This window comes from Canis lupus, chromosome 9 (assembly GCF_048164855.1).
Source record: "Canis lupus baileyi chromosome 9, mCanLup2.hap1, whole genome shotgun sequence".
Classification (NCBI taxonomy): domain Eukaryota; kingdom Metazoa; phylum Chordata; class Mammalia; order Carnivora; family Canidae; genus Canis; species Canis lupus.
The window spans coordinates 73622760-73634299 of NC_132846.1; the positions used below are offsets into that span (position 1 = coordinate 73622760).

At 67.9% G+C, this 11540-nt stretch overlaps 1 protein-coding gene across 13 annotated transcripts; it reads left to right on the forward strand.

Annotated features, from left to right (window-relative positions):
- Positions 1–1291: 1291 nt before the first annotated feature.
- Positions 1292–11185, forward strand: C9H14orf180 (chromosome 9 C14orf180 homolog). 13 transcript variants are annotated; one of them, XM_072840136.1, is made up of 6 exons: positions 1421–1512; positions 3203–3238; positions 6273–6399; positions 7876–7999; positions 9572–9607; positions 10013–11185. In XM_072840136.1, exons 3-6 carry the CDS (start codon positions 6289–6291, stop codon positions 10216–10218), a joined length of 477 nt encoding a protein of 158 aa, XP_072696237.1. In that variant the 5' UTR covers positions 1421–1512; positions 3203–3238; positions 6273–6288; the 3' UTR covers positions 10219–11185. The 13 variants fall into 13 exon arrangements, with proteins under 13 accessions (XP_072696230.1, XP_072696231.1, XP_072696235.1 ...); XM_072840141.1 differs by having other exon boundaries at positions 1459–1512; positions 6235–6399; XM_072840137.1 differs by lacking the exon at positions 1421–1512 and adding an exon at positions 2125–3071.
- Positions 11186–11540: the final 355 nt, after the last annotated feature.

Genomic DNA, 11540 nt, shown 5'->3' on the forward strand with positions numbered 1-11540 from the left:
CGGCCCCGGAGCCCGGCCGGGTGCAGGGTGGGGACAGGGCTCCTGTAGCTCCAGGACCTCAGGAAGCCAAGCTGCAGGCAGGACCCCCCCTCCCCAGCCCTCCCGGGCGCTATCCCCAGAACAGGGGACACCAAACTGTGTCCCTTTGATAAATGAAGGTGGAAAGAGCTTCCGTGGAACAGAGCCATGCCTGTGCATCCTCCGTCCACGCCACGGCTGCTCCTGCCCCAGGAGGCGGAGTCAAGCCCAGGGAACCTGGCACGTCAGCCATCTGACCCTTTAAAGGGGGTCACTCCCCCAGCACGGAGACAGCGCGGGGGCCGCGCCCCCACATGACACCTCGCCAACCTCTGCACACACCGTGCGCCAGCGCTGCGTTCCAGGCGCCGTGGCTTCGTGGCCCGCAGGGGGCCCCGGGACCCAGAGAGGCCATCACCCCTCGGCTCCCACTGCCCCTCCTGGCCCTGGTCCTCCCGGATGCCCCGGTGACCCTGCAGCGCTGCCTGAGTGCCCAGGTGGGGCGTCTCTCCACACCTCCTCGGGCTCCCCAGGACGGGTTGACCCCTCTGGGATACACCCACACCTGACCTCCTTGTCCTGTCTCGGGCCTCACCCCATCGGGCTGCCCCGTGTTGCCAGCGCGTCGGGAGCGGGCGGGGGACACTGTCCTCAGCCCCGGATGCAGGCCACCTCAGCACCTGCGCAGCAGAGCAGCTGCCATTCAGACACAAGGAGCCCCAGCCCAGAGGGGACCCTGGGAAATGCTGGTCCCTTTGCCCTGCCGTCCCCCTCTGACCCGAATGCCAGCTCCGCCTGCCAGGCCCATGTGGGGCTCAGCCCTGCACCCCAAATCAGCAGCATGGGATCCATGCTTTGGCTTTTCACCCTGAGACCCCAGAGCAGGATGTAGGGGGTGCAGGGGTGAGAAGCAGGGTGGCCCCTCCCCCCCCGGGACTCCTCCCTGGGGCAGGGTCGAGCCAGGCTGGACTCAATGCTCACCGGGCCTCTTACAGCCCCCACATCACCCCACCCTTCTGCCTCCCCGACCCCCGCTCTGCCTCTGATTCCAGCCATGGGCTTCCAAGGCCGCAGAGCTCTGGACCCAGAACCCAGGAGGGCAGGGAGGGGGCACTGACCCCGTCTCTTGTCTGTGTTCAGGGCCTGGGAAACCAGTAGCTCCTCTTCTGCGCCCGGGCCAGCGGCCTATCCGCAGGGTCACTGCTATTTCTGCCAAAGGGGAGAGGTAATTATAGCTCAGCTCTTGCCAGCTGGCCAGGCTCCGCAGCCCTGCAGAGGGGCCTGGGGTGGGGACGCAGGCCGGCCACAGATTGGCCCCACGGGCGGCCCGGCAGCAGCTCCAGGCCGGAGCAGCAAGGGACTGGACAGGCAAGGGACCGCCCCCCCAGGGGGGCAGGGGGGGCGCTGCAGCCAAGATCGGGCCAGGACCACACTGAACCCCTCTCAGGGGAGGACGCCACAGAGCCTGGCTTCGCGGACCCAGGAGGGAGCCAGGTGAGAGCCCAGCTCAGGGGCATAGGTAGAAACTCACTTCCCATTTGGGAACGAAGCTTCCAGAGTGGAGATTCCCAGCAGAGATGCGGGCAGAGAACCTGCCACGGGCAGGCGAGCAGGTGGGCAGGTGGGCAGGGGCACAGGTGGGCAGAGGGCGGGCCACACTGTGCGGCCCTGGACAAGGACTGGAGGGGGAGGGCGTCCATCCCATTCACCAGGGACGTGCGGCCTTTCGGTGCTAAAATGGGCACATTCCCAAGCCAGCCAGCGTGGTCAGTGACCCCAGAAGACCCAGGCCCCTCTGAACCTCACATCTTGTCTGAAAAGTGGGGGTGGCGGGTGCTCGCAGGGACGCCTCAGGGGCCTGGCACTCTGCGCCCTTCCTCAGCGGCCTGGCCCGAGCCGAGGGTCCGTGCGCGCTCCTGCCTGAGGCCTGGCCGTCCTCGGGTGAAGTGGGAACCCGGCCAGCCCCCACAAGGCTGGGGGGCGCGACTCTACAAATCGGAGCCAAGTGCGGTCTCCTCGGAAGCTGCCGACAGACAGGATTCCCGTCATTTTGCAGGGGCCAAGGCGGGGGGGGGGGGGGGGGGGTAGCGTCCCGCTGAGGTGGGTCCGCGCAGGCACACTGGAGTCGGACCCGGTCACTCCGACGGCCGGCGCGCTCCGTTAGCCGCAGCGTGGCCCTCTCCTGAGCTGACCGGCCCACCGCGCACCTGGGTCACCCTTTCAACTCAGAACGCAGCATCTACCGGGCACCCACTGCGTGCAGGTCCCCCCAGGAGGGTCAGCACGTTCTCTCCGTCTTCGCAGCGTGCTGGGCGGTTGGCGAACAACCTCCATTCTACACGAGGGCCTGGGACGCGGGGTGAGGGACCCACCTGGGTCTCACTGTGGCCAGGGTCTAGGCTAGGGTCCACCTCCTCCCTCCCTCCTGCCTGGGGGCTGGAGGCCAAGGCCGGCCGCGCCGCACTCTGGGGCGCCCCCCTGCACCCAGCAGACACCCAGCCATCCCCCTGACCCGTGCCCTAGATGCGTGTCCAGAGATGTGGGGGAGTGTCCTTGGAGGCTGCCAGGACAGCTCCGTCCCCGTGTTCCCAACTCCAGGCAGGCGCCTGGGCTAGCCGTGAGCGAGCAGTCAGCCGGGGTGTCCCCGGGGGCTCTCCTCTTGCTTAAATCAGAAACGTGTGTTATCTGGGCAGCTGCCAGCCTGCTCTGGGCCGGCCCCCCCAGGCGCCCCGGTCCTCCTGGGGGGAGGCCAGCTTGGGGGTGCCCATGGCCTCCTGTCCCCTCGTCCAGCTGCAGGAAGGCCTCAGCGCCCCCCCAACTCAGCCAGGCTGCTGGGGGAGGGGGAGGCAAACGGCCCAAGGCACGGAACCCGCGCTGACAGCTTCCTCCACAGCCACCCGAGGCCGCGGCCCCGCGGCTGTAATGGAAACTTCCCAGCGGGCCTGTGAGCGGACGGCTCCGGTTCCCACTCTGCGAGGCTCTGATCGCCCGCGGACTGGGGGCCGGGCAGGTGGGCGAGGCCACGCAGGGGTGCGGCACCTGCAGGAGCCCAGGTGCGCCGGGGTCTGTGTGTGAGTGTGTGTGCGTGTGCATGGGGGGCGCCGTGCACGTATGTGGTGTGTGGACCGTGGGGTCCTAGCTCCAGCCTCTCCAGCCCCTGACGTGCTTCTCCCACCTGCGCCAGCCCGGGGCCCCCCTGGAGGAGGTGTCACCAGGACAGGTGAGTGGGAGGATCCCGGGCTGTGGCTCTGCTGGTTCAGCCTCCAGAGCCGCCGGCCGGGAGGAGACCCTCCGCCTCCCCGCGGCTCCCCATCCCCTGAGCCCCGGGGTCCCGGGGGTGAACAGGCAAGGTGCAGGGTGTGAGGGGTGACGGGGGCGGGCGTGGGTGCCGAAGCCGCTGCCGGCCACCGTCGGGGCTGAGGAAGGCCCCCTCCCCATGCAGGGCTGCACTACTCGGGGGTGTCTGAGGGACCCCTGGTGAGGATGGAGACGCGCCAGCGGCGGTGGTGGTCAGTGGGCGTGGGGGCGAGCAGGGCGCAAAGGCGTGGTCGGCCTGGCCAGGGCGGAGCCGACGACCCCACCGGGTGGCACCACACAGCAAAGGCAGGACAGCGGCCCGGCCCTGGGGCTTGCGCTCTCGGAGGTGGGGAGCCTGGTGGTCCCCGTGTACAGAGCTGGGGCCGGGGGGCGGGGGGCGCGGCTGGGCTGGAGAGCCGGGGGACAGAGGCTCAGCGTCAGCAGGCCACACCCCAGAGACCATCGGGGCTCTTGTGGATGCACGGCCTCGGCCAGCCCTGTGCCCCTGAAGGACGGCGGGCGAGCGTGGGGCTCCCCACTCAGCACCCCTGACCCGCGGGCCTGGAGCAGGAGCTCCGGGGACGGCCGGGGGGCCCCCACCCAGAGACGACACTGGGCAGCGCTGTGCTCCGGGCTCCGGCTCCAGGGACCGGCAGGCTCAGTGTCCCTCCACCAGGCGGAAGCGAGTGTCCCCTCCACGGAGGTGACTGTCATGGGGAGGCGGGCCCTCGGGGCGTGTCCTCGGGGCCCAGGGCGGTGGTGACACTCCGCAGGCCCCAGGCCTGAGCTATTTTCCGCCCGTTATCACCCATCTGTCCGCGGACACTCCTGTTACACGCTCGCTGCCAGAGGCCCCGGGGCCTCCCCGCTCCCCCGCACGGCCCTGCCCTCGCCCGCCAGCAACAGCAGTGCTCGCCTCCTGCAGTGCGACTGCTGGGGAAACTGAGGCCCAGACAAAGGCGCGGCCAGAGAAGGCCCCGGGGAGGGGGGACGTCCTCACATGGGCAGAGGGTCCTGGGCTCAGCGCCCCAGCAGAGCCACTGTTTCCCTGAGGGACGGAGCCCGGCCCCACCTCGGGCTCCCCCTGAGCCCCCGACACGCACAGCGAGCTGCCCTCACCAAGCCCACGAGCAAGTGGCTGCTGTGATCCCACTTTCAGCTGAGTAGACCGAGGCACGGAGAGCCTAGGGGGCCTGTCCAAGGTCACGCGCGGTCACACGGGCACGCGATGAAGCTGTGGGACCCACCCGGTCACTGCCAGGACACACACAGACACACTGCACACGCTGCACAAACACACATGCACACAGGCACAGTCATACAGACACACTCATACGTGTGCTCACGTGCACAGGGCATGCACCACAGGCTTGTGCGATCACACATCCCCACACTACACACTTACATGTGCACACTCATGTACATGCATACAAATAGCATGCACAAGCATGCACACACATGCTAAGGTGTATGTGCAGTCACCCTCGCACACACAGTGCACACACATACTTGCACATATATACATATGGACACATGCACACACTCATGCTCACACACATGCACATGCACAATGCTCAGACTCATGCTCATGTGCACACACATATGCACACGCAGGCCCACACATCTATGCATATGCACACTCATTCTCACATGCGCACACATATGTGCACACTCATGCTCACACGTCTATGCATATGCACATTCTCGTGCTCACACAGGCACATACGTGTGCACACGCATGCTCACATCTATGCATATGCACATTCATGCTCACACAGGTGTGCACACATGTGCACACTCATGCTCACACACACACACACACACGCATGCACACTCACTGCTGTCCCCAGCGCAGGGCAGGAGGGCAAGGTGCTGCAGGGCCCCCAGCTGGGTGCTGCTCTGCGAGCCTCTGGGCCTGTTTCCTTACCTGGGAGGCCAGCAAGTTCTTAAGAGAAGCCGTCCTCCCTCTGTGTCCCCTTCCCTGGGCCCACGGCTCCTTCCCTGACCCTATTTGCAATAAACACCCAATGCTGAGAAGGAAAAAACTGCTCCCTTTAGAAACAGTTGAAGCTGCCCGGGCCATGGAGGGCAGACATCATTATGGGGTTCTGCACGGCTGTGATGTGGACGCCTGCGGGGTCCGAGGGCTGCAGCCACCCTGTCGTGTCACATCCCCGGGGAAGACTGCATGGGGAGGGCCCTGCTCACTCCTCGGAGTGGCCCGCCCCCTGGGGGACCCTGATGGCACCATGCTGAGGACACTGCGGGGGGCCTCCCCGGCAGCCCTGCTCAGCCCTGGGCGGGGGGTGGACATCCTTGGAGGATACGAGCAGAACGCTCCTCACAAAACCCAAATGTTCACCATGTACAGCGGGCAGGAGCAGGGATGTCCCCGAGGAATCCAGAGCAGAGAGTCCAGGAGGAGCCTGGGACTGGGGATAGGAGGGGAAGGTGGCCCCCACGCCCCCCCCAAGTCCTCTCATTATCCGGGGGGAGGGGCAGAGGGGAAGCCCCAGCCTCAATGTCCCCACGTGGACACTGAAGGGCGTGAGCAATCACGGGCCCATGGGCGGAAGTGGGGAGGGGCCACCTCACACCCACTAAGTAAGCGAGGCAAGCCTGGCACAGGGCTGGATGGAGATGGAGAGACGGAGATCAGAGAGTTCGGGCAAGCCCCAGGGGCGCCCCAGCAAGGCCCGGCCCGGGACCCCCTCCCTCCCACCCCGGGGCCTCCCCATCATGGCCTCAAAACACTGAGAGTGACATAACACACACTTCCTGAGTGGTGGTCGTGCCTTAAGACGGCAGCCCCGAAAGCTGATGACAGGGACACTGGCCGCCGGGGAGGGTGCAGGGGGCTCCGTGCTGGGAGGAGGACAGGCCTGACTGGAGAATTCTCCCTCCCTCTCCTCCGACCAGGCTGCCCCAACAAGTCATACAGTCTCTGCTTCTCCTAGGACCATGTTCCAATAAATGAGGACTGCAGGGCGAGCCTTGAGCCCCGACTCCCCGCCAGAGACGCGACATCAGACCAGGACGAATGGAGAGGCCGCTCCGGGCTCGCCGATGCCCAGGGCGGGGAGGGTGAGGCAGGGGTCTGCACAAGCCTCCACCCCGGGGTCCCAAAGCCAAGTGCACCAGGGTCGGCGATCTGGGCGCCCACTGGGGGCAGGGAAGGGGGAGCAGAGGCAGGACGCATGGCCCCTGTTCTTGCCCTGAGCAGCGCGGCCCCAGGAACCCCTGGAGAGGGAATCACCAGGTGGGGAGCTGCGGGCTCGTGGCTGGTGGCTGGTGGCCCTGGGCCGGTTTGGTCTCACAGAGAGGGTGCGAGGGCCCTGGGAGGGGAGGGAGACGGTACACTCAAAGGTGCAAAGCCAGGGCTCAGGGCAGGGGTACAGCGAGTGAGACTGCAGGGAGGGTGGCCCAGGAAGTCTGAGCCCCTGGGAGAGCGTGGGCGGGCAAGGCAGGGGGGCAGGAGGGGGGTGCTCTGGAACAGGGCAGCAACAAGTCTGGATGCTGCCCTAGCAAGGTCACCTTGCAGCCGGGGTGGGAGGTGGGGGTGAGGGGGTGGAGACAGGACGGCCAGGACATCCTGTGAGGGTACAGCTGGGAAGGGCGCAGGCCAGGCCAAAGGGGGGCCCGACTTCAGACCTGAGTCCCCACCTAGCATGTGTGCTCGCCGCCCAGCCAGGGCAGGCCACAGGCGCAGGTGGCCCAGCCAGGGGGAGGGGGCAGCTGTGAGCAGGGCCACCCCAGGACTCAGTGGGTCTCCTGCCCCCCAGGAGGCCAGCAGCAAGGCCTCCCAGCCAGGAGCCGTTCCACATGGGTGTACTCACACTCAGAACAGCCTCTTGTCCCCATTTTACAGACGGGGACGCTGAGGCTCAGAGCGGCCTGGTCACCCCACATTCCAGCGTGGGTGGGAGGGCAGCCCCTGGGCAGGCACCTGTGTCCAGGCTCCGTCCCTCCCCAGCCTGGGTCTCAGGCTCAGATCCCCGCCTTGTCCGCGGTGAGTGACAGAGGCCCACTGTGGGGCACAAGCCAGGCGCTGACCTCGGATGGCCCGGCTCAGGCCCACCTGCCCCCGGCACCCAGGCCCAGAGGAGAGCCAGGGGCGCCGGGTGCTGGGATTCGGTGAGGTTCTGTGCAGGCGGCTCGGACGTGAAGATGGCCCTCGGTGGAGAGTCACAGTTACCGTCACCCTCACCATCGTTATCACGGACACCGTGGGTGGGGGCACAGCGGGGGCGGGAGACACAGGCCCGTGCGGCCACTGACCACAGCCGCGGCACCACGAACACTGCCGTCCGGGTGTGATGGCCCCAGCGGCTTGTTCCAGCCCCGGGCACTCGGGAGCAGCCCCAGGGTCACCCTGCCAGGCTGGCGCTGCAGGTGGGGCAGGTCCACGGGGTCTCCACACCCCCGCCCGTCGGGCCCCCACAGGCGTCGCTCTGCATAAACCCAGAGGCGGTGGCGGGGATCCTGGCCGTGGGGCGCCTCGTCTCCAGCCCCTGGGGGCTCACCTCGGCCGCTTCCCTCTGCCTCCCACCCCCGCCCCAGGAGGGCGACAGGAGGTGCCCCCCGTCCATCCTGAGGCGGAGCCGGACAGAGCGCCGCGGCGTGGAGCCACAGAGGACCTCGAGGCGGGTGCGGTTCCGGGAACCCCTGGAGGTGGCCGTGCACTGTAAGAAGGGAACCCGGGGAGCAGACCCGGGGCCAGGTGGGGCAGGGGGACACGCGTCCCAGGACCCCCAGAGGGCCACCCGGAGGGCCCGCAGCCACCCGTCCTGTCTCACAAACAAAACCCCAATAATACCCGGGCCGGGGGTCAGTCTGGACAGAGTAACGGTCAACACGACAGCCACTGGCAGGAAACAGCGAATCCAGAGCTGCCCAAATCGCTGTCGATCGAGGGAAGGCCGGTGGGCAGCACCCCCGCGCCCACCCACTCGTCCCCCCAGCACTGCCCCTCGGCTCCTCCCACACCTGCATCCTTCACTGCCCCCTCCCAGATTCTCCCAGCCCCCGCCGCAGGTCCTGGGGGTCCCGCTGCCCTGAAGCCCCTCACGGCCACCTGCCCTCTCCTCCCCTGGCCCCTTGGCTCCTGCTCTGGCCTTTCCCATGGGAAAGAGGTTCCCTGTAACCTCTAGCTATGCCACGTAACAAATTAGCACAGATTTAGAAGCTTCGAGCAACCCACATTTATTATCACAGCGACCCCGTGGGTCAGGGGTGTAGGCCCGGTGTAGCTGGTCGTGTGCTCAGGTCCCGCAGGGCTGCTATCTGGGGCGGGCCGGGCCGCCTCTCAGCCGAGGCCTGGGGCCCTCCTCCAAGCGCACAGAGCTGCCTGCAGAACTCGCAGACCGCCGGTTCTAGACAGCTTGCCTGATTAGGGCAGGCCCACCCCAGATAATCTGGAGACCCTTTGATTGACTCAAAGTCAGCTGAGTGGGGTTTGCATCTTCCGCTTTACCTTATTCTGCGGGGAAGCAGCAAGTCACAGGCCCCCGCACTACGGGGAGGGGACGACAGAGCTGAGGACACCGAGGGGTGGGGCTCACGGGGCATCTTAGATTCTGCGCACCTAGCCGGGTACTGACCCCTGCCGAGTTATGGGTAAAACTCAGGCCCGGCACCTGTTAGGGTCTCCCTGGATGGCCTGCCCTAAAGGTCCAGGCCGGGCCTCAACCCCTCTCCCCGCGGCCGCCGATCCCTAGGCTGCTCACACCTGCTCGTCCCTCCCGGCTCAGCGCTGCCCCCCACGCACAGCCCTGCACTCCCCCGGGAGCTTCCGAGAGGCACAGACCGCAGGGCATGGGGCCCAGGTGGCGGGGTGCGCGGCCTCCCAGGGCACTGTGGATGGGAGGGAGGGTCCTGCCCCTGCCGCTCGCCAGGACCCCTGCAGGCTCCTCCCCCAGGCCAGCACGGGGTCGCCACACCCCAGCTCCCACAGGCTCTGACAGCAGCGCCTCTTGGGATCCCCGAGTCCTGGCAGCCTGAACCCGAAGCCGTGGGGCTGGGCCACCCCTGGCAGGGCTGGGTGGCGCTGGGCAGGACGTGGGCCTGCCAGACCCTGGGCTGCCCACTCGCGAACCGGGCGGCGCAGGTGTATCTGAGTCGGCCCGTCCCAGGGTGCTTTGTGGGGTCCCGAGGGCACCGTGCAGGCTGAGGATGCGTGTGCCCCCGTGCCTCCCCCTGTGCACCCCCAGGCCGGGGGCCCTCCCTGCCCAAGCCCACTCGTGGCTCTCGTTCCCAGACATCGCCAGCAGAGAGCCCGGCACCACCACCAAGGGTGAGTGTGAACCCTCGCCCCCGCCCCCACGCCGTGCCCGGCACCCTCCCCATACACGCCCCCGTGGCTCCAGCCGCCCCCCCTTCCCCACCCTGACAAGGTCACTCCCTCCGCCAGGGTCCCTGACGCACTCCACAGGCAGACCCTCTGGGGTCACTCCCCGTTACTCCGTCCCCAAGGGAGGCTGCCGGGGCAGAGCCAACGGGGGGCTCTTTGGCCAGGAAGCCACCTGACACCCGCAGAGGCCCCAGGCAGGGATGGGGGTGCTCCGGGCCGCGTGGGGACCACGGGAGCACCCCAAGCACCCGCCCCGAAGGTGCCCCCCACCGGGGTGAGCCTCGCTCTCCCTGCAGCCACCCCCAGCCCCGCAGGGAGGGGGCTCACCCGGGTGCCCCTCCCCGCCAGCGCCCAGCCGGCCCCGGCCCCCACGTGGCTCCCTGTTCCTGCGCCTGTCCGTGTGCGTCCTGCTGGTGCTGGTGCTCGGGCTGTACTGCGGCCGGGCCCAGCCGGTGGCGCTGGCCCTGGAGGACCTCCGGGCCCGGCTCCTCGTCCTCGCCCTGCGCCTGAGGCATACAGCCCTGAGCTGCTGGCACTGCCTGCTGCAGCTGTGACGGCCGCCCCCACCCCAGGGCTTCGGGTGTGCAGGCCAGGAGGGCGAGAGCCCAGGTCAGGTCTGGGGGCTTCCAGGGGCCCCACCCCCTCCACTCAGAGCCCCTCTTGTTGCACCTGTCGGGGTCCCCCGTGAGGTTTTCTTAGAATTCCACACCTGCTTCAGCCCCCCCGGGGGCCCCCCAGACCCTCCCTCACCCCCGTGGGCACCCTCCTCCATATCCTTGGGCGGGGCCTGGATGTGGCCACGCGGAGCCTCCTGAAGACAGGGACACCGAGCCTGTACCTGTGGGACCCCTCGGAGATGAAAGTGGCCTTTGCTGCTCCGGGCTTGCGGGGCCTGGACCACAGAACCCCGTGGAGACAGACGGGTCCGGCTGTTGGGGTGGCGCCCCCCCTCCTGAAGCTGCACGCAGGGCAGGGCCTGGCATCTCCTCTTGTAGGTGGTGTTGGGGTGCCAGGCTGAGCCCAGCTCTGGCCCTTCCCCTGCACCCCAAGGCCTCCGGGACCCCCTCATGCCCCGGTGGGGGAATGTGCTGCCCCCCTCCTCCTCAGCTGTCCACCAGGCAGTGGCTGAGAGGGAGCTGGCTCTGCCCGGACCCCGCGACCTTCAGAACACGGCCGTCTGCGCCCGGACCCCGGGCTGCGCCGCACACCAGCTGCAGGCCCTCTGGGTCCCATGACCGTAGGCAGACGGCGTGCCCCCACCGGTGTTGCAAGGCCCTGGGGAGGCATGTGGTGACAAACTGCAGACCCTGCGTGGAGGGGGACCCCTGAACAAAGCAGGGAGGCCCACGGTCAGACACCAGGAGGGACTGCCAGGAAGACGCCATCCCGCCCAGCAACCTTCAGACAAGTGCCCACGGGACGGCCAGTCCCGCCCCCTCCAGGGGCTTATGCCCTGAGCGCCTGTCCCCTCGACCTCAGTGGGGACACACTGACTTTCTATTAAAGCACACTGCCACCTCTCTTACTGGTCCGGGCGTTCTTACCCCAAGGAAGGACATGGGGAGTCCGCTTCCTCAGCTAAAGTAGAGGTGGGGGCACAGAGGGAGCCTGTCCTTCCGGGCCTCGGGGCTGGGGAGGTGCTTTCCAGGGCTCGGGGTTTGGGGAGCCCAGTGGAGAGGAGGGGCCCGCCTCCAAGAGCGGTGGCCTTCAGGGGGCCATGAGGGGGGTCCAGGTCCCCGCCCTCGCAGACCCTCCAGGGTCACCAGCTGGTTCCAACGTGACCACGGTGGTGACCGCCACCTCTGGCACCCGCCCAGCCGTCCCCGCAGGACCCCCCCTCGTCTCATCCCACCCCCCGAAGAGGACAGGCAGGTTA